Here is a 22,664-nt window from a genome sequence, read left to right as displayed (position 1 = left end):
ATAGTAGAATGAGTTTTGTGTGAGAGCTTTTGTGTAGATGAAACCTAATTAAGAAGTAAAAGTAATAGAGAGAGAGAAAATAATGCGATGACTAATTATATTCTGATTAGGGAAATCTTGCAAACCCATGGATTCAACAGGAATGGAGATGCCTAAAAATTAGGAATTTTAAGATGCTGACTATCTTTGGATGTCTCGCTATTTTGAAATTCCTACCATCAAAATAAAGTCATCCAGGTACTAATAAAATGATAATATGAGATTATCATGAAACAAACAACCCTTAAAATAAAATAAAATAAAATGAAAATATTAAAAACAAATTGAGAATGATCAAAATAATACAGGCATAAACACGTGCAAGCATCACCCAGAATGATTGGTTCGTTAACTGTACAATTCAATGGAAATTCAAAGCTCTGATAGTTGCAATGAAACAATTTGCTAACGAGCAATCAGCCTTCTTAGATCATCAGAATCAGATAAATGGCACTGCAAACCAATTGTAGTTAAGATGAGGAGAGATTAAGCGTTGGGAATCCAATCAATACACCAACTATTCTCAAATTTGCTTCAAACCAGTCATCGGCGAATGCTTTTGACTTCATTCCACTCAAATTCATCGTCTTCTTCCATGATTAACTTCGCAATTGAGCTCTCAATTGTCTCTCCTGCGGTATTTTGTGCGTCAACTGTGGCTTTGCTTTGATCTTAGTCGTCTTCAATCCAGCACCAGAACATGGCAGAAATAGGTTAGATTTAGAAGTTGAGCTTCAGTTACTTGATTCTTTCTTTGAATGTTGTCGTCTGATTTGATTCATTTCTTTTCGGAAATTTTCCGCCAGTGTGTTTGACTGAGCTACACGTTTTACTTTCTGGTGATTGTTCTCTCTGAAACTCTGCCTGGAAACTTCTTATAAACATAATTTGGAAATTTTGTTAATGTTTTGAGCTCTGGTTGTTCTATTTTCAAGCTGTTTTGTTCACTAAACTGTTCTTAAAGAAGTTTGGAATGAAATTTCGCTTATCTCCGATGTACACTAGGTCGTGATACTAGTCGGTGAAGTAAGTTGCAGAAGGACGAAGTTATTTACATTAGGCACATCAATATCTTCTTACATTGTCTTACTGTAATTCGTATTCTTTCATATATATTTTCTTCTGGTTCATTGTTCTATTTATATATATTTTATGTATAGAAATGAGAAATTGACGGAAGTAGTGGTTCTTTTACCCTCTCGTACTGTTATATATGCTGACATCTGTTACTTGATCAAATACAGATATTGAACGAATCCTTTTAGAAGCAAAACATCGATGGCTACGCCCAGCCGAAATATGTGAAATTCTCAAAAACTACGATAAATTTTCTATTGCTTCAGAGCCTGCTAATATGCCTCCAAGTATGTTTTCCTAAGTGATTTCTTTCTTTCTTCTTCTTCTTCTTCTTCATTTTTATTTTTTTTTAAATTGCGTGCTAGCTGAACATTTCTAGCACTATTGTTGCATTTTTTTAAAAATGTCAACAACACTTCAAAGCTTCCTGTGGGCCTAATGAAGTGTATAGAAGGGCATCATTCCAAAACATCTCTTGGGTTTACTTTATTTCTATCAAATAACTCTGATGAGGAACGCGCTTGCTGTGAATTTGTGATTCAATTTTTGAAATGATCTTTTTATGCATTTAGGCAGTAAAACTCTTCAATGTTATCATCTGCTTCAAATCCTTGCTTGCAATGTTGATACTGTTTGTGATGTACTTTTTCATTATTCACCAGTAGAAATCTTTCTTGCGTGAGCTTAGTATCTTTGGCCATGCATGCATGGAATTTTTTTCTGTCACCTGTACTATGAAGTTGATTCCTCTATATTGATGTTCTCGCGTTTAATTTTTACACTACCAAGTTGAACATCCTTTCCCTTGAATCTCCATATATTCAGGAAAAAATTCTGTCTTCCTCGTCCAAATCAAGAAACTCCTCGATATTTAACAGTCTAGCATCGGATGCCAGAAGAGCCACCTTCATTAAATAATTTCCATATATTGGTTGCCTGACATCTTCTTGCTACGTTTTTACCCAACATTCAAGCTTCTCCATCCCTTTAGGCCTCTCCAGTCTTGAATCATAAATTCATATTCTTGATACAGTCCTAGAATATGGTAGAATTGCATCATTCGATGGAATGGAGGTTGACCTTCCGTCCAACTCTGATGCCTGATGCCTCTTGGTTGAAAGGCTTTGCATTTAAATTCCACAACTCTTTGTCTAGGCTCTCAAACATTTCATTTTCCAAATTCATGGGTCAATGTCTTGAATATTTGTTGCATCAGTTGGCGTTTGGTTCACTTTGACCAGCCAGTTCTTCAGCTATACAATAATTGATTGCCTACTGTGGCTTGAAACCCATTTCTATGGCATCGTGCTTCATGGCTCCATGGTCCCTGCAGGTCATTGAGCTCTAACACAAATGTCGAAGATTTTACTGACAAGCTTCCTTATCATTATTTGTAACAGTAAATGTAAGCATTATGGCTAGCTAACTAATTAATCTTAGGTAGGGGCAGTTACATGAATTAAATCATGAATGGTTTTGTAGATTCTAGATCATTTCTGATAGTGAATCAAATTGATTTTTTTTTTTTTTTAAAAAATAAAAGTAATAATTTTCTTTCACACCGGTACATATGATCTTAACCTTCATGCGGATATGCTCAACTATAGAAGGTCACAATGGGCAATAAACAAGCATGGAACTTCTTACATATGAAGAAACTGGTGCAATATCACCATAAAAATGATGGATGAAGGTAAAGTTTAACAGACAAAGAAAGGAAAGTGTTGAGATTCTACAACACTAATTATTCTTTCTGGACTCTGGTATATGTTATAGAAGGAAAAATTGTATTTTAAGATCTCTAAGATGATAGGTACTTGGATCATTATATTGTATGGGTGTCCCACACTACAGCTAAATAGATTTGGAAAGACAAATGATTATGCACACGGACAGAATATGTTCTTTAAGACAGTAGTTGTTACCCCAATTAAAATTATACTTTTATTTTGATTTAAGGTTGAAGCTCAATTGCACCTTGGCTTGATTTCTATATAATTGACAGGTGGTTCACTTTTTCTTTATGATCGAAAGGTGTTAAGATACTTCCGCAAGGATGGACATAATTGGAGGAAGAAGAAAGGAAAGGCGGTAAAGGAAGGTCACGAGAGGCTCAAGGTAATTAGCTGCAAAGATGCATTTGGTTTGTCTTTCCATTTTCACTCACTGTTGAGGCAATTTTGAAAGCTCTGATAATGCTTCCAAACTCAACTATTTTGTATTGGCAAGGTAATCTGGTTTTATCGTTGAGTAGTTTAATAGTTGGAGCAATCTTTACTTCTTAATAGCAAATAGTTAAATTCTTTGATTTAGGCTGGAAGTGTGTTTGTGCTGAATTGCTACTATGCACATGGGGAAGAAAATGAAAATTTTCAGAGGCGCACTTATTGGATGTTGGAAGAGTGAGTTAATAATAATAGCATGCATGTTATGCATCCAATCTTGCTTTTGCAAGGCCTTGCTACTGTCAACACATATCTTGATCACTAGTAGGGCTGTTTTACTGGCTATATATTTGTTTGCTTACTGTCACAATGGGTTCTGCAGGGACTTATCAAACATTGTTCTTGTCCACTATCGGGAAGTGCAGGTTTGCAAACTTTTATTATTTTTTTTCCAATTAGCATTCGGATTACAATTTCAAAGTAGATTTGGTGGATTAAGAAAATCAATAGCATGATTGTATGCATTTGCATATCAGGTGTATTTTGATGATATTTTTCAAACCTTGGCCCTATGAGAAAAAGAATCTTCATTTTATGAGTACCAACCAGTAGTGAACATTGAATGTATTCATGTACGAACATTTTGAGGGCTGAGGACTGTAAGTCTATTTTGCTGCGATGTTTCCTTACCTGCATTTGACTAGGTCCCCCCTCCTATTTCAGTATGCGGGTAGAGCTAGCTTTATAGTTCTTGGGTGTGTTGACTATTTTGTAGGTAACTGTATGAATTTAAAATGCACAGATAGAGAAAGTATAAGGGTTTAGAAGATTTATGTAATTGAAAATATGAGTTTAGTGCAGCAAGGCTCGATGAATGAGTTTGGTTAAATTAAATGGAAAAGAAATGATAACAGCATGTCTTATTATTATTTTTTTTTTAGTAAATGATAACAGCATGAATACGTATCAGAAAGCTTAAGAGGGGGGAAGATAATAGCAATCTCTATGCAATTCAAATGTGAGGACCAAGGTTTATCACAAAAAAGAGGGGAAAAAACTGACTGAGTTATACACATAAGAGTGAAATTTACATGAAACAATGTGGGAAAAATCAATTTTGAGAATATTATTTAATATTGTCGTACGCATAAGCTCACTGACCTATTAAGGATGGTGAGCTTGGTTCAATTAAGAAACATTTAAGTTGGAAGTCTGTTGGTCATGATATCTGCTGCAACTTCAAGTTGATCTTTAGAGGGAACATGCTAAGTTGAGCTTCTTATTGACAACCCTTAGTCGAGCTTCTTAGCTTGGAATTAAAATGATGTCCAGTCTAAAAATGCTTGGTTCTTTGATGATGCAAGTTACATTGTCGCATAGCAGAGTGGATACAGAAGATGGAGAAAAAATAAATTCGAAAAGGGGATCCATCCCCTGTACGATCAGTCCTGCATTTGCCAATCCTTAGCATTTAAATTCATTCTTAGACATTGAGAAGATCTTTTGATTAGATTAGAGGACCAAAGAATTATAACGTTAGCAGTAGAAGTACAATATCTGCATGCCCTGCTTCTTTCATTACAGTTTCTAGCCCAATCTATACCAATAAAGTGCGTAATTGTAAGGGTTTGGGTGGGGGGACCAAATTAAAAAATAACAAAAAAAAAAAACTTTAGTTGTTAAGAATACAATATACATACATACATATTGTCGAAAATAGCCTGTTAACCTAGGGTCTTTTTTGTAATTTCTTATGCACCTAGGGTTTCCCATTGTCTATTTATTTGTTCTGTTCCCTTGTATTCTGTGTATCAAAACAATAATAAAAATAAGTCTCTATCGTGGTTTTTTCTCCCTATCCTAGGGTTTTCCACGTAAATTGTGTGTTCTTTCTCTATTCTCTTTTTCATCATGGCATCAGAGCAAGGGGACGAAATCCTAGCCGTCATTGACGAGAATCAACCACAGTCTTCTTCAACAGCCTCTGTGGGAATCAGCGGAGCCACAAATGTTGATATCACAGCAACAATTCAGGCAACCGTCGAGCATTACCTCCAAGCCGTGCTGCCTCAACTGGTTTCGGCCGTCGTTCTTCAGCAGCCATCGACCGGTTTTCACCCCAGATCGAAGCTGAGCCAAGCCGTTAAGTTTCAGCAGCTGTTCGATGGCCAACCGGCCTTTCCATCCTAGATCAGAGCGTCGACCAACGACCGGAGCCAGCAAATCGCGTCGAGCTCACCCGACGATAGATACCAGGAGGTCGCGCCTGGTCCTTCCTGTTCGCAGCTTCGGCTCACACCAAGCCCAGCCGACGGTCAATACCAGGAGTTTGCGGCTGGTTCACTTCGGTTGCAGCCTCCGTTTGTGACAGCTTCAGTCGACGGGCGTTCGCAGCTCCCTTTCGCACCAGCCGATGATTGAAGTCGGGTCCTCGTGGCTGATTCTTTCCAATTCCAGCCGTTCGTGACAGCATCTCTTTCCGTTGAACAAAAAATTCCAGCCGTGCCAAGCAGTAGCGGTGTGGCCCATTGCCCTAACGAGATTCGACGTTGTTTCGCCTATCTCCAACAATAAATTGCAGACTTCAGAACAGTTCTTGGCAAGAACCCACAAACAGTTCAACCAGAATTCTCTGCCAACCTACCGATCTATTTTGAGAATCCGGTAAACTTTTTCTCTGTTTTACCCAATACGAATTATTTGTTTGGCTCGATGGGAAATTTTGCAGGGTTCATCGTTGGAGAAAAGTTGAATGGCCAGAATTATTTTTCTTGGTCTCAATCAATCAGAATGGCTTTGGAGGGGCGACATAAATTTAGGTACTTGATGGGAGAGATACCAAAACCTGAACCGGGTGATTCTCAAGAACGTATCTGGAAAGGAGAAGATTCCTTGTTACGGTCAGTTCTTGTTAACAGTATGGAACCTCAAATTGGCAGACCATTACTTTATGTTGCAATTGCCAAAGATATTTGAGATGCTGTGCAGAAACTTTACTCAAAAAAGTAGAATGCGTCTCAGCTGTACACTCTATGCAAGCAGGTCCACGATTGCAAACAAGGGACCATGGATGTAACGTCCTACTTTAATAAATTGTCCCTGTTATGGCAAGAGATGGACTTGTGTCGAGAAATCGTCTGGAATTGCGCACAAGATGGGGCTCAGTATTTAAAGATTGAGGAAGCTGATTGTGTTTATGACTTCTTAGCTGGGTTAAACTCTAAATTCGATGTTGTTCGAAGTCGACATCTGGGTATTGCACTTTTCTCTGGGGTAATTTGGTGACTTGGAGAAGTAAAAAACAGGGAGTTGTGGTCAGAAGTAGCGCTGAGGCTGAATACAGGGTCATGAGTTTAGGGATATGTGAAGAAATCTGGTTGATGAAAGTGTTGTCAGATCTTCATCAAGACAATGAACTTCCGATTAAACTGTTTTGTGACAATAAAGCAGCAATAAGTATTGCAAATAATCCAGTTCAGCATGATAGAACCAAACATGTTGAGATTGATAGACATTTCATCAAGGAGAGACTGGACAACGTTCCTTCAAGTCAGCAAGTTGCAGATGTGCTCACAAAGGGGTTGCTTAGACAAAGCTTTGTTATTGTGTCAGCAAGTTGGGCCTTATTGATATCTACGCCCCAACTTGAGGGGGAGTGTCGAAAATAGCCTGTTAACCTAAGGGCTTTTTGTAATTTCTTATGCACCTAGGGTTTCCCATTGTCTATGAAGCACAAATACAGATACGGCTACACGATATGGATACGATTGGATATAACGATTTGTCAATTTCTAAAAAACTAAGATACGGATACGTCTAAGGATACGTCACTTTTTATATCTTTTTTTAATATATATATTTCTAAAAAACGAGGATATTAACACATTGAAGATATATTTTTTTCTTTAAAAAAATCTAGGATATAGATAAATTTAGCATACAAGTTATAACAATAGCATAAAATAGAATACAAACACTAAAATATAATACAAAAAAAGCAACATCTAAGATGTTGAAGTACAATAGTTAATAAAATGCAATAGAAAAGTGACTCATATTGCAAAGAAGAAGAAGAAGAAAAGATTAAAGAGAGAAGTATGAAGATAAACGAAGAATTTATTGTTGAAGACATCCAAATGATTTATATTTTGGTAGACTTTGTGGGGACTCAAATGTGAAGATGATGATTAAATGATTCTAATCTATGGTTTGGTCCGTTATTTATTTATTTTTCTTTTAGTTTTGGATTCGAGTAGTGAGCTTTTTAAATAGGTTGTCTAATTTTAGATTGGGAAAGATTATATGAGTTACTTGTCTTTTTTCTTAAAAAAAAAAGTACGCATAGAAATAGATACGTCAAATCGCGTGTTAGATATGTATCTGGAAAGTATCTGAAAATATAGATACGTCAAATTGCGTGTCAAATACGTATTTGTAAAGTATCTGGAAGTATCGGTATCCAATACGTGTCTGATACTGATTCTTTGCCTCGCATGAAGTATCTGTGCTTCATAGCCCATTGTCTATTTATTTGATTTGTTCCCTTGTATTTTGTGTATCAGAACAATAATAAAAATAAGTCTCTATCGTGGTTTTTTCTCCCTATTATAGGGTTTTCCACGTAAACTGTATGTTCTTTTTCTATTCTCTTTTTCATCACACACACACATACACACACTATATAAGGATGGTAGAGAATGGGAATTTAAGATTACAAAAATAAATCCCTTTTGGCTAAAAGGCTCTAGTGTTTCTCCCTTGAGGTTAAATCCTTGTGGCATAGAATTATTGCAAGCAAGCATGGCCCTATCCTCTCTGATGGCTGTCAAAATGGGTTAAAGACGCACCAAAATCTCGGGAAAGATATTTCTTTTGAGCTATCTTCCTTCTCCCATTGTGTTCGTTGTGTTGTAAGGGAAGGTACAAAAACATATTTTTGGGAAGATCAACGGGTGGGGGATAAACCTCTTTGTTCTGCGTTTCCTTGTTTATACCATCTCTTAAAAATCGTAGTTTGATTCTTTTACTTGGTCGGGGAGTGATGTATCTTTCTTCTTTGGCTTTCATCATTATTTGTCTGACAGGAAAATGGAAGAGATGGCCTCTCTTTTGCCTTTGCTTGAGGAGGTTATTTTTAGGCGTGGGAGAGAAAGGATGTTCATGTTTGGAGTCCAGATCCTTTAGAGGGCTTCTCTTGTAAGTCCTTTTGGTTGTTGGATCCTTCTGCCAGTGAGTCGGTCTTTAAATGTGTCATGGAGGATTAAGATTTCAAAGAAAGTTAAGTTCTTCAATTAGCAAGTTTTATTTGGTTGAGTGAACACTTTGGATAGGCTTTCGAAGATGCCCTTGTTAAGGGGCACCTTTTTGTTGTATTCTCTATCGAAAGGTAGAGGAAGACCTAGATCACATTCTCTAGAGCTATTTGTTTGCAAGGTATGTGTGGAACTACTTCTTTCAGGAGTTTGATTTTGTGATAGCTTGGCAGAGGGATATTAGAGCGCGATTGGGTAGTTCCTCCATCTGCCTTTCAAAGATAAAGGGTGTGACTCATGGTTTGCCAGGTGTGTGCTTTGTGGTGGGACCTTTGGGAGGAGAGGAACAACAGAATGTATAGAGGTGTGGAGAGGGACCATAGTGATGTTTGATCCTTGGTGAGGTTTCATGTTTCTATGTGGGTTTTGATTTCGATGACTTTTTGTGATTATACTCTAGGTAACATTTTACTTAGTTGGAACCCTTTTCTTGAGTGGGCTCTTTTGTGAGCTTGATTTTTTTATATCGTTATATTCCTTTATTCTTTATCAATGAAAGTAGTTGTTTCTATATAAACTCCAATATGCATACAATATAAAGGATAATTACAAATGAATCTGAAGAGAAATCAAACAGAGACATTCTGAAGTAAATCACACTCAAAAGCTCATCTAAGACTCCTCTAACCCCTTGAAAATTATCTTATTTTGCTCTCAATTGTTCCAAATAATAGTGAAGAAAATTGCCTGCCAAAGAAGCTGACCACTTTTATGAAGGAGAAGATTGACAAGCAGTTCACCTTGGCATATTTTGTTTTTCTTCTATAAGTTCTTACAGCCGAATGGAAATGTTACTCTCTACTATCATCGTAGATTTAAAAGAATGGCTCCTTTCCCACCTTATACTTTTCCTCATCCTTCCGATGGTCGTCTCAATTATAGATATGTATATATTACATTTCCTCTCAAATGTTCTTATTTGTTCAGTGCTTATATTGACCTTGAGTTTGCTGAAATGTCATCAGAGCAGTAGAGAAAATTTCAAGCGTAATAGGGGGACTGATGAAGCTGCTCTCTTCTCTCGAGAATTTGAAGATACCACGAGCCATTCAGAAATGGACGTTTCTAACTCCTGTAGTTTTCATCCATCTAATTACAAAATACTTTCACAAACTGCTGAAATTAGCCTGAACAGTGCCCAGGTATCAGAATATGAAGATGCTGAATCAGGTGCTTGTATTGTGTATGAACTCTGAATCAACCACACCCCCAAATTTAAATCATTTCTTGGGTATTTTTGTTATTGCTTCAACAATGTTCTACTGGCTAACATTATATCTTTTGCAGAATATGGTTACCGAGAAAGTACTGTTTTCCATTCTTCTCCTGCATTACAACAGTCGAAAATGGAGAGTAATAGTGCTGATCTCTGTGATCCAAAATATCCTATATCATTAGCAGGTAGACTGCTCATTACTTTTCCTTGATTCTTTTCTTTGAAGAAAAAATCCTTTATATAATATTTGCTATTTTTCATGTAACATAGGCTATCAACTAATGTTAATACCCTGAATTGTCGTCAGATATTTATCAAGAAAACTTTACGGCCTTTGGTGGGAATGGCTTTCCGACTACATCAGATAGAAGTAAATACAGCAATAGTGCTGGATTAGTTTACGAGCCCCACAAAAAAATTTTCTTCTCTTCTGAGAATGTCTTGGAAAGTAGTGCTACTGGAATATATTCATCCCATCTGCGGCCATCATTTTCTACATCTCAACCTCAACTTTTAGACGATGTTCCAAAACAAGGTGATGAGATAGTGGGGCTGCTCTTCTCTGATAAATGTAAAAGGACAGTGTTTAATAATCACCTACATGCGCAGGAAGATTATCAGGTTAGTTTCATTTATAACTTATTCGGTATTGAATTTTTAAAGTATACATATAAAAAATCTTCTAAGTATTCGACAGAATAATGCTTCAAAAGGGTACCATTGGAAAGGTACTTGGTAGTATTAGCATTTCATTATTTGTTTCAGATCTTGAAGTAGAAAAATGGAACAAATTTCTTTTTGATCATATGCCTCAGAATGGATACCTTCTACCTATGAATGTATATCAAAAGATCGAGTAGGAGCAAAATCCAAAATACTATTCTCGTCAAAAATTACACGAGAATGGAAGACTAACAAAAAGGATACCATAGGAAAAGTTACAACAAGGTTGACTAGAGAGTGTATGTGAAATTTGTTTGAAAACTTTGTCCACACTTTTGAGTTCATGGAACTGTTTGGAAGAGGAAGAATCACGACCCAGAAAAAAAAGGAAGTTAGAAGACCATTTTGCATTTATGGATACTTCTATAATGTCTAATTTGAGAATATTCTACAACTCTTTAAGGAATTACTTGGGAAATCATCTAGCCATGAGCCTCTGATAGATACCCAGGTCCGTCATAGACGCTAGCACTTCATATTTATAATAGATATTTTGTTGCCACTACATGCCAATAAGATTAAATGTGGTAATTTCCTTCTTCCTAATATGAATTATTGAAGAAAGTTATCAATACGTTTGTTGAAGAATATTAAATCGGGTCTCTTATTGAGTTCAATGTTTCTCTTTGGGCGTATTTTCGTTGGTGAAGGTTTTTTGTAATTATTGTTTAGTTTTATTTTACTTGATTGGAACCCATTTTTAGTTTGGCTTCTTTTTTGTCAGCTTTTTTTTCTTCTTTTTTGGATGCCTTTTTATTCTTTCATTTTTTTCCTCAATGAAAGTTCGGTATCTTATTTTTTAAAAAATATATATTTTTCTAAAAGAAATGTGAACATGGTATTTTTTGCCAATGTAACTAAAGCTTCTATTGTTCTGAAAATTTTCAATCATATCGTCACTCAAGCCATGAAATATTTTCATGCTTTTGGTTTCTAAACAATTTGATAAACATTGATATGCTACTAGACTGACGTTTGTTTTCTCCCTTTGGGTTCCCCTTTCAAATTTTGTTGAAAGAATTTTCAATCATATCATCAGACCACCCAAATGGATCCAGAGACGCAAAATGATCAGTCAATGCAAGAATACCTCCAAAAGGTGCTCGCAAATACAAAGCACAAATATCACCCGAACTCAATCTCTGATGGAAGGGTAATATTGGAGGGGAAATCCAACTTCGCAAAAAAACAGCCTTCATTAGATGCTATTACAACTGAATCTCTGAGGAACAGTGATAATTTTAATCAATTGATGAATAGAGAACTAGGAGATATGGAGGCAAGCATGCAGTCCAATTCTGGAACATACTGGAATAGTGTTAAAAGTGAAGTTGGTACTTCCAGCATCTCTTCTCATACACATCTGGATGCATGCATGTTCAATCCCTCCTCTCATGAACAGCTCTTTCACATTATTGATTTTTCGCCAAGCTGGGCATATGAAGGTTCTGAAATCAAGGTACTACAGAGCTATTCTTCAAATGCTTTCTGATATTTTCTTATAAGTTAGTTGAATCTTGTCTTTTTAGTGATGGAATCGAATAGAGTTATCAATATCTTAGGTCCATATTATCCATCAGAATTAGATAGGTTATTTATATATATAACTTTTATAACTTTCCCCAATCATTTGATATGGCCTATTTACAGGTTTTGATATCAGGGAAATTCTTGAAGAGTCAACATGAAGTGAAAAATCTCAAGTGGTCTTGCATGTTTGGCGAGGTGGAAGTACCAGCTGAAGTTATATCAAATGGTGTATTGCGATGTTTTACTCCCATACACAAGGCTGGGAAGGTTCCCTTTTATGTTACACGTTCCAATAGATTAGCTTGTAGCGATGTACGAGACTTTGAATACCGAGTTAAGTGCATACAAGACGTGGATGTTATGTACGATCATAGCATCACAAATGAAGCACTTGCTTTGCGTTTTGTAAAATTAATATCTCTGAGCTGTTCAGACATTTTGATTGCTGATCCCAACAGCCTTAGTGACTACAATAAAATCAGCGAATTGCTAAAAGTTGACAATAGTGAGTGGGATCAGTTGATAAAGCCCGATGAGAGTGTTTCCCTCGAAAGCGCAAGAGAGTTGCTGCTTCAAAGGTTACTTAAAGAGAAGTTACACGTATGGCTATTGCAGAGAGTAAGGGAAGGTGGGAGAGGCCCTAGCGTACTGGATGAGCATGGTCAAGGTGTGATACATTTTGCTGCTGCACTTAACTATGATTGGGCCCTTCTACCAGCAGTAGTTGCTGGCATAAATGTCAATTTTCGTGATGCAAATGGATGGACAGCACTACATTGGGCTGCACTCTTTGGCAGGTAAGCACCTGAAACTAGTTTTGCTGCTTCTACTTGTCTTCCATAACTTTACTCCTACATGACACCCTGAAAGTTCTTTTACTTGCTGACATAGTATTGTGTGGAATCTTTTTTTGAAATTTGTAAAGAACTGATAAATGGAAAGTAGGAAGAATTGGATGCTTTGTGAACGTGCAAGGTTTGTCGAGTCCCTTCGTCAAATAAATTTATAACACTGTTACTCCTAGTCGTGACTTTGTAGAATAAGTGGGATGGGTCGATTGACAGAAAGCTAAAAGAGTTGTTAAAAGATCTACTTAGAATTCAATGGTAACCAAGGGGGATTTTAAGAGGGTTTTGAGTATGCTTTAAAGAGAGCAAGAAGTAAATGCAAGTAATGTGATGAGAAAAGAACAATTGTGTAAAACATCTAGCTTAGGTTTGTGAGGTATCCGAATTGTTTCCTTGATCATCGAACACATGTAAAGTGTAAACATACGTCTAATATCAACTATGCGTAGCCAACATATTTGGTAATGCTAAATTGAAGTCTAGAGCAACAAATCAATCAATGCACCTAGTTGTAATGCATACTAAATATGTCAATCAATCGCATTAAGTCCTAGGGATATGCTAAGATGCATGACAAGCACAAAGTGCCACACAAGTCAAATAGTACGATGCTTAACAAAGTTAAATAACCAATGCTAATTGAATGACAACCAAACAATTTCACAAGTTTAACTTAACTATGGTATTCGGTAATTAAGGAGCTCAACAATTACAGATTAAGATTTAATTTATAGCAATAGATCATGCAACTTTGTCTAAGTTGTCAGTCATTTACAAAGAAACATAATCATGATAATAAAACAAGATGAATATTCATAGACAATATAAAAGTAAGTGAAGTAATAACAAGTCTCACAAGAATTACAATTGAGAATCCTTGCAACCCAAGCTAGAACAAACCTCTTAGCTCATACAAGCCTTCATCATCAATGGATAATGATTTGGAAGGTCTAAGTACAACATAAGAGAAAGGAAAAGAGAGGGAGAATGAAGGGAATTCGGAGAAGAGCCAAGGCTTGCTTGGTGTTGGTGTTGGTGTGTTTATTCCAATGATCAAAGGCTCCTTTTATAGACTGCTAAGAGCGCTGTGGTCTTTCCTTTTTTCTTAAATAACTTCTTTCCATAATTACATCGGCGCTGCGACACTCCTTTATTGCGTCGTGGTTTTATAGCCTTTGCTGCTGCAACTCTAATTTTCCAAACCTGGTTGGCACTATGGCGTCATAGGACAGCGTCGCGGCACTATCTAAAATATCAGCTACTACCTTCAACGTTGTGGATGGTGCCACATGTCACAATCGCACCCTTGTAAGGGTCTTGAGGCAGTTGTGCGGCACTTGTTCTCGCCCTCGATCAAATCAGCCAATTCAAATCCGAATAGCCGATGGCACAATAGGCATTTCTCACAACCTCTACCCCTATTATTGAGAAAAAGGTTTTAGTAAACGGGTCTAGAGAAAAAGGTTTTTGCGAACGTTTGAAAGCATGATTAAGTAATGAACATTAGTCGTACAGCTAGAAAGCAATGAGCAACAACACGGCTTTATAGCATAGAACTCACTGGTATAAGGATATGATGATTAGTCTTACCCCCATATAGTGCATTCTAAGCAATTTTGTGACTGTTACCTATACATATAGACATAGGTGAGCAACCGCTTACAACAAAATGAACTAATAAAGCAAACTAACTTACAGAATGAAATACATAAGATGCAAGTATGATAAAAAGGGGTTGAGATGGGCATGCGGCCATGGGCAACAGGCCCTGGACAAGCATGTCCATGACATTCTCCCCCACTTAATTGGTTGACATCCCCATCAACCGACTCAGCTCGAACTTAGTGATCGTTGGAGCAGCTTTCTTCAGGTCTTCTGTGCGCTCCCAATTGATTTCTTCGTTAGGGAAGTCCTTCCATTTCACCAAAAACTTTGTCAGTTCTCGTCTTGGTTTTCCAATACGGCTTGTACGTTTGTCCATAATCCACTCAACTTCCTTCTTAGTTGAATTCTTCATCGTGACAGGTGGACGCATCCGCATGTTACGTTGCTCATCATCGGGATCGGGGTGATAGGGCTTCAGTATACTCACGTGGATGACAAGATGAATCTTCATCCACGAGGGTAACTGAACCCTATATGAGGTTTTCCCGACTTTCTCAATCACCTCAACCGGTCCTTCATATTTTTGTATGAGGCGTTGGTCTCTTTGGCCCCGAAAACGAAATTGTTTTGGTTGCAGCTTGATCAAAACTTTGTCCCCAGCTTGGAACTCGAGGGGTCTGTGTTTCTTATCAGCCCACTTCTTCATTCTCCTCTGCTTTCTCTAAGTAGGTACGTGCTATCTCAGAGGTTTGGCTCCACTCTTTGGTGAAGTTATGCGCTTGAGGGCTTTTGTCTGCATAGGGGTGGTCTACCAGGTGTGGCATGAGTGGCTGTCTTCCACATACTATCTCGAAGGGCGTCTTTTCGGTTAAGGAGCTTTGCTTGATTGTTAAAGCTGAATTAAGCAACATCTAACAACTGAGCCTAGTTCTTTTGTCTGGCGTCGATGAAGTGACACAAATATTCTTCAAGCATGCTGTTAAAGTCTTCGGTTTGGCCATCTGTTTGAGGATGGTATCTGGAAGAAATATTCAGCGTAGATCCCAATATCTTAAACAATTCTGTCCAAAAGGTTCCAGTAAATCTCCCGTAGTGATCACTAATGATGCTTGCGGGAACACCCCATAATTCACAATGTGTTTGAAGAACAATTGGACAATCATCACAACCGTACACATCTTCGGCGTTGGGATAAATGTGGCATGTTTTGAGAACTGGTCGACAATAACAAGGATCAATTCAAATTCCCGAACCTTGGGCAGGTGGGTGATGAAGTCGAGAGATACAATCTCCCACGGTCTAGAGGGCACAGGTAGGGGCTCCAGTAGTCCCGCTAATTTCGTCCTTTCGACTTTATCTTACTGGCAGACAAGGCAAGTCTTGGTAAATTGCATGACATCGTCTTGGAGACTCGGCCAATAGTAACCTTTTTTTAACAACGTGTAAGTTCTCTGCCAACCATTGTGTCCTGCCACGACGTGTCATGATACTCTTTCATCAGTAATCTTCGTAGCTCCCTAGACCAGGGAACGTAAAGGCGATTACTCTTGGCGTAGAGTAAGTCGTTTTCGACCCAAAACTGGCGCGTCTTTCCTTCTTTGGCTAACTGCATAATGGCTTGAGCCAATGTGTCATTTGCCAAGTTTGCTTTCAGATGCGCAAACATGCACAGGGCCACATGCTCGCTTTTCCGACTAAGAGAGACGGCCACTTGGTTGCATTTCCTTGGTCTATGTTCAAACTGAAATCAAATTCTGCCAAACACTCTTGCCATCGTGCCTGCTTTGACGACAATTTTGGCTGGTTGAAAAAGTGGTGGATGGAGCACTTCTCTCTCTTTATGTATAGTTGGTTCCTCTTCAACTTTTCGAAGACTAGTTGGAGATGGCACCGGTGATCTTCCATTGATGCACTATAGGCCACGATATCGTCCAGATATACTACGGCAAATTTGTCGAGGTATTCATGAAACGCCTGATTCATTAGTGTATAGAAAGTTGCCGGAGCGTTGGTGAGGCCGTAGGGCATCACGAGAAATTCAAAGGCCCCATATCTCGTAACGCAGGTCGTTTTTGGTTCGTCCCTTCGGCAATCCGAACCTGGTAGTACCCCGACCGAAGATCCAATTTTGAGAAATATCTGGCACCATGGAGTCGGTCAAATAAGTCTGTGATGATGGGTATAGGTACTTGTTACGGACAGTGAACTTGTTTAAAGCTCGATCGTCGATGCATAGCCGAAGGCTTCCGTCCTTCTTCTTCTGAAACAACACTAGGGCTCCATAGGGAGCTTTCGCTAGTCTAATAAACTCTGCACTCAACAACTCGTCTAATTGCTTTCGGAGTTTGGCCAATTCTGGCGGAGCCATACGATATGCGTTCTTGGCGGACGGCTTTGTCCCTGGTAGCAGTTCGATTTCATGGTCAATCCCCCTTCGTGGAGGCAAGGATTTGGGCAAACTATCCAGCATGACATCACGATACTTCTCCAAGACACACAGGATGTCTTAAGGGATCTTCTCTTCCACAATCTCGACTGGTTCAATTGGAATGGCCATAAACGTGGGTTTGTCATGGGCAAGTCCCCTTTTCAGTTGAAGGGCCGAAATCATTCTTACCCCATTCGGCTGTTTGATATTGGCTTAAACTATGTTGGGCGTAGACCCAGAAATTACCAGGCACTTAGCGAGGGGCATCGGTATAACTTTGTGTTCAAGTAAGAATTCCATCCCCAACACTACATCAAAATCGTTCATCTTAACAATCACGAAATCGGCAAGGCCTTTCCAATCCCTTAGTTTCACTGGCGTTCTCTTCGCTATCCACGTAATAGGCAGGACTGCGGAGTTCACGACTTTCATTTTCTCAGTGTCTTTTTCCCAGGTTAAGTTTAGATGAGTGGCCTCCGTTTCAATCATGAAGTTGTGGGTTGCCCCAAAGTCGACCATGGTACTCTTGGCTAATCTCTGATGGATCCATCCATCCACATACATGAGCCCTCGTTCCAACTGTTCCTTTGTCTCCCCCTTCTGGAGAGCGGACAAGAACTTCAACGCTCCCATTCTGGGATTGTCATTCTCTTCGGTCTGCTCGGTTCCAAGCTCGACCTTTTCGGCCTTGTCTTTTGAGCCCGAGGCTAATGTGGCTTAGAAGGCATTAAAGGCAGTTTGATTTGGGCATTCACCTGCTCTGTATGGTCCTCTACATATGTAGCAGGACAGAGGGCGATTGTATTTGTTATACTGTTGTGGCGGCCCTCGCCAATTGTTCCCAGATTTTTGTTGGAAGGGCTTATGATCTCCACTTGTGTTCTTGTCTCCTCCCCCAGGTTTGGAAGGACTTGAACTACTGTTTCTATTTCCTCCATTTGAGGAAGTTGGTTGCTTTCTCACGTCTTTAGAGTCCGTACTGTGGTCATATAGTCGTTCCGCTACCGCATAGGCAGAGGAGAGGTCTTATACTCTCTGTTCATACAGCTTTGTTTTTGCCCATGGTTTCAACCCTTCGACAAAATAGAAAACATTGTCTTTCTCGGACATATCGCGTATGTTCAACATATGTCTCACAAATTGCTTCACATAATCTTGGATGTTGCCTGTATGTTTAATTCTCGGAGTTTTCGTCGGGCCAAAATCTCAACGTTCTCAGGAAAGAACTGCGAACGAAGTTTTCTTGTTTCAATTTATCCCAGGTATCAATCGTGCAATGCCCTTCTTGCATGTCCATAAATCGTGATCTCCATCATAATTCTTGGAGATCACGATTTATCCCAACGTTCCCAGGAAAGAACTGCGAACAAAGTTTTCTTGTTTCAATTTATCCCAGGTATTAATCGTGCAATGCCCTTCTTGCATGTCCATAAATCGTGATCTCCACCACAATTTTGCATCTTCAGCTTGATGCATGGTTGCTAGTGTGACCCTTGATTCCTCTGTCACGGTGTTTTGTCGCCTTGAAGTATTGCTCAAGGTCGAAGATAAAATTCTCCAAGGCCTTCGCATCCCGCACCCCACAGAAGGGTTTTGGTTCCGGGATCTTTATCCTATTCACTTGGATTGCTCCCTCAGGTGGGGCTTGGTTCCCTATAGCTCGAATAGTGAGATTCACCCTCACACTCACTCACATCCGCAATCTTGGCTCTGACAACGTCGAGGGCTGATCGAAAATCTTCTGACAAATCAGTTACCATTTGGATTATTACTTTCCGAGAGCCGTTAAACTCTTTGACGCGCTCCTCTATGTGAGCAACAGAGCCCATTGAGCTATCTCCATGCTCAAAACTGCCCGATCGTGCAACTTTTGTCTCTACGGTCTCAACCCTCATCATCAATTCTCTAACGGGTAACCCGTTTAGGCGGCCAACTACCGCATCAATTACGTCGGATTTCTCAGCAACTTTTTGCAAACGGGCTTCCAAGAAACGAATACTATCAAGGACTTCTCTTAGGTAGAACATTTTCTCTTCCATCTCTACCAGTCTGTCCGCTTGGGACTCGTTCAAGTTCTTTATCGCCGACATGATTACTGATTTGTCCCTCGTGAGCCAACTTGGCTCTGATACCAACTGTCACAATCGCTTCCTCACAAGGGTCTCGAGGCGGTTGTGCGGGACTTGTTCTCGTCCTCGAACAAGTCAGCCGAACAAGTCAGCCAATTCAAATCTGAATAGCCGATGGCACAATGGGCGTTTCTCACAACCTCTACCCCTTTATTGACAAAAAGGTTTTAGAAAACGGGTTTAGAGATAAAAGTTTTCATAAACGTTTGAAAGCTTAATTAAGCAATGAACATTAGTCGTACAACTAGAAAGCAATAAGCAACAATACAGCTTTATAGCATACAACTCACTGGTATTGAGAATATGATGATTAGTCTTAACCCCATGTTCTAAGCAATTTTGTGACTGTCACCCTTGCATATAGACATAGGCGAGCTGTCACTTACAACAAGATGAACTAATAAAGCAAACTAACTTATAGAATGAAATACATAAGATAAAAGCATGATAAAAAGGAGTTGAGATGGGCATGCGACTGTGGGCAATAGGTCCTGGACAAGCATGACCGTGACACCACGTAGCGTTGCAGTAGAGGGGCATCCATGGTCATTTTCACCTTCATTTGACCTAATTTCTTCTTTTTGGCTTCAGTTGCTCTATTTAAGCTTGGTTTTTGCCTTAATGCTTGATTCTACCTCATTGCTCGAGACCTACAAAATCATTAAATAAACATATAAAGTATACGAACGAGCCTAAATTAAGCCGAGTAAGATAACAAAATCACTTTGGTTGGGGTGCTCTAAGGATGCAATCTTGAGTGAAGAATTTATATGTATCTGTAAATACTTTTCAATACAAACTTTGAAAGAACAGTTTCATGGTAAAAACAAATGGGTGAAAATCTGAAAAATCAAAATTGATACTAAAATATAGGGTCCACAAAAAAAGATGTCCAAAGGCGATTGTATTTTCTAGACATCATAAAGTTGAATATTAATCAATTTTTACAGTTTATTTGAAAATTGATTCGGTCAATACTTCTTTCTTATTTGGAAATGTTTGGTTCTCTTATCCCAAACTCTCAAACCTTGGTGCAATTTTTGTAAAAATAGATTCCTTCAGAAAAAATTCGAACTTCTCCGTTATCTTTCGAGTGGATTTGATAGTCATGAATTGGACTTGATTTTTGGGTAGTGACGCCTAGCAAATAAATCACAAGGAACTACATCTAATTATCGTGGAGTTGATAGGCTTTGATGTTTGAACTGCGCAGTCGGAAGGAAAGATCCATTAACTCAGATTATAATTACAAATAGAATGTGTGGATTGAGCTTTCATTGAATATCGTCTTTTTCTTTTTCATTTGTGTGTGTGTGAATCAGAGAGCGTGCAGTAGCTGCCCTCATCTCTCTGGGTGCAGTTCCTGGAGCACCTGCGGATCCAAGCCCCCAGTATCCATCTGGCAGAACTCCTTCTGATTTAGCATCCTCAAATGGGCACAAAGGCATTGCTGGTTATCTTGCAGAGGCGGCCCTAAGCGCGCACTTGGAATCTCTGAATTTTGATAATCAAGAAAGTAAGGCTGCAGACACTTGTAAAGAAAAAGCAGTACAAACAGCTGCCGAGCGTGTCCCCACTCCGCATGAGGGCAATGATATGTATACATTGTCCCTCAAGGATTCATTAGCAGCCGTATCTAATGCTACCCAAGCTGCTGCTCGTATTCATGAGGTTATGAGGGTGCAGTCCTTCCAAAGAAAGCAATTGGAGGTGAACGATAAATTTGACGTTTCAAATGATCAGGCTCTTTCACTTTTACCAGTTAAGAGACGTAATCCAGGACCACATGATGAGCATGCTGCTGCCATTCGCATACAAAACAAGTTCCGTAGTTGGAAGGGCAGGAAAGATTTTCTCATAATCCGACAGAGAATTGTTAAAATTCAGGTACGTTTGAACTGTCTCTCTTGGTTGCGTCATGGATCGTCAACGCTTTTCCTTTATCAGTTTTGTCTTTGACACATGTCATCTTTTACCATTAAGTTAGTTATTCGATTAATAACCGTTATCTTTTTGTTTAAAGGCCCATGCAAGAGGCCATCAGGTCCGAATGAACTACCGGAAAATCGTGTGGTCAGTGGGAATTCTGGAGAAGATTATTTTGCGTTGGAGAAGAAAAGGAAGTGGTTTACGAGGATTTAGGCCAGAAACAATAGCTGAGGACAGCAGCAGCAGACAAAATACATCGTTGACAGAGGATGATGACGACTTTTTGAAACGAGGCAGAAAGCAAACAGAAGAAAGGTTGCAGAAGGCTCTTGCTAGAGTTAAGTCTATGGTGCAATATCCTGAGGCAAGGGATCAATACCGCAGGCTTTTAAATGTTGTCATGGAGATGCAAGAAATAAAGGTAATACCAAAACTTTTGTTGCCATTGCCAATGGTTAATTTAAGGTTTATTTATTTATTATTATTTTCCTTCGGGACAGAAAATTCAAGTTTCTAACATCTTAGTCATAAGTACATACTTTTAAAAGTCAGATGACCTGTATTCATGTTGATGGCTAATTTAAGTTCTAACTAATGTTTCTTCTGTTTTTGATTAATGAGGAAAGGTTTATATCTTTTATCTTTAGGGAAAAGTATTCTTTCATTTTTACTGAATTAACGTCAAGTTTTCTATTAAAAAAAGGATTAATAGGTTGTTGAATTATGGATAAAAAATTAATGACTATGCAAAGTGTTTGGGGGCTAAATCAAAATTATTGAATGATGAGAAAATATAGTAATATATTTAAAAGCTTAAGAATCAAAACGAGAATAGTGGCTTAGAAACTCAAATAGAATTTTTAAAGTCGATATATATATATATATAGACCAAAATATATTTTTAGCTCATAACCAAAAGTGCTTTTTCTGTGTTCAGGGGAAAGATGGTGTTCTAGACAATTTAGATGAAACAGCTGATTTTGATGACTTAATCGACATTGAAGCCTTGTTGGATGAAGATGCTTTCATTCCTGCTGCATCGCTGTAACCTAAGTTCTAATTATTATGATTATAGTGTGATTAAATAATGTCTCTCTTTCCCTCGAACAGTATCCTCTCTGTCCATAGAAAATTATTCAATGTTTATAATATTGAGAACTCAAACATAATTTAGATACTTGATCTCAAAAGAAAAGTGCTAAATTGAAAGCGGATATTACTGAAAATGAAATAATAATGTAGTAAATCAAGCTTCATTGATTTTATTGATTCTGCTGCATGTACATTTTATTTCCATAGATTTAGATTGATTGCTTTAAGTCTAACTCTTTGATCTAGAATTCTTTGGTATGAATGTGTGTGGTGCCTTCACCATTCAAAAATAAGAAATTTTATTCTCTTCATACATAGCTTTATGGTATCAGACTCTTAAATTTTTTTAACCTTGCCGTTCTTCCACAAAGCCTCGACGGAATTAGCACATGCTCTCCAATGCCAGTCAAGCTCCATCATCATCGATATCACAGATGAAGTTGTTGTCATTATCGAATTGCTCCCCATCGTTATCGCCACCCTCAAACGAAGTCACCATCAGTCATCTCACTCGTGCAATCATTGTCACAATCTATCATCTTTGTCATTGTCATTTCCAACGTCATCGCTG

General features: G+C 38.5%; 1 protein-coding gene across 10 annotated transcripts; it reads left to right on the top strand.

Moving 5' to 3' along the window:
* The first annotated feature begins 350 nt into the window (after positions 1-350).
* SR1 (signal responsive 1) lies at positions 351-22,270 on the top strand. 10 transcript variants are annotated; one of them, XM_039048135.2, is made up of 13 exons: positions 351-752; positions 1,284-1,403; positions 3,151-3,234; positions 3,430-3,518; positions 3,664-3,706; positions 9,559-9,763; positions 9,881-9,994; positions 10,117-10,430; positions 11,551-11,991; positions 12,183-12,859; positions 20,395-20,959; positions 21,096-21,422; positions 21,939-22,270. In XM_039048135.2, the coding sequence occupies exons 4-13, from the start codon at positions 3,508-3,510 to the stop codon at positions 22,047-22,049; spliced, it is 2,808 nt and encodes a 935-aa protein (XP_038904063.1). In that variant the 5' UTR covers positions 351-752; positions 1,284-1,403; positions 3,151-3,234; positions 3,430-3,507; the 3' UTR covers positions 22,050-22,270. The 10 variants fall into 10 exon arrangements, with proteins under 10 accessions (XP_038904063.1, XP_090163469.1, XP_038904061.1 ...); XM_090307343.1 differs by having other exon boundaries at positions 3,122-3,234; positions 11,572-11,991; XM_039048133.2 differs by having other exon boundaries at positions 3,122-3,234.
* Positions 22,271-22,664: the final 394 nt, after the last annotated feature.

The sequence above is a fragment of the Benincasa hispida genome, chromosome 11, assembly GCF_027475165.1.
Source record: "Benincasa hispida cultivar pf3 chromosome 11, pf3_genome.v1.1, whole genome shotgun sequence".
NCBI classification, from domain to species: domain Eukaryota; kingdom Viridiplantae; phylum Streptophyta; class Magnoliopsida; order Cucurbitales; family Cucurbitaceae; genus Benincasa; species Benincasa hispida.
Note: the sequence above shows the minus strand (reverse complement) of the source record. Positions and strands in the feature narration are given on the sequence as shown.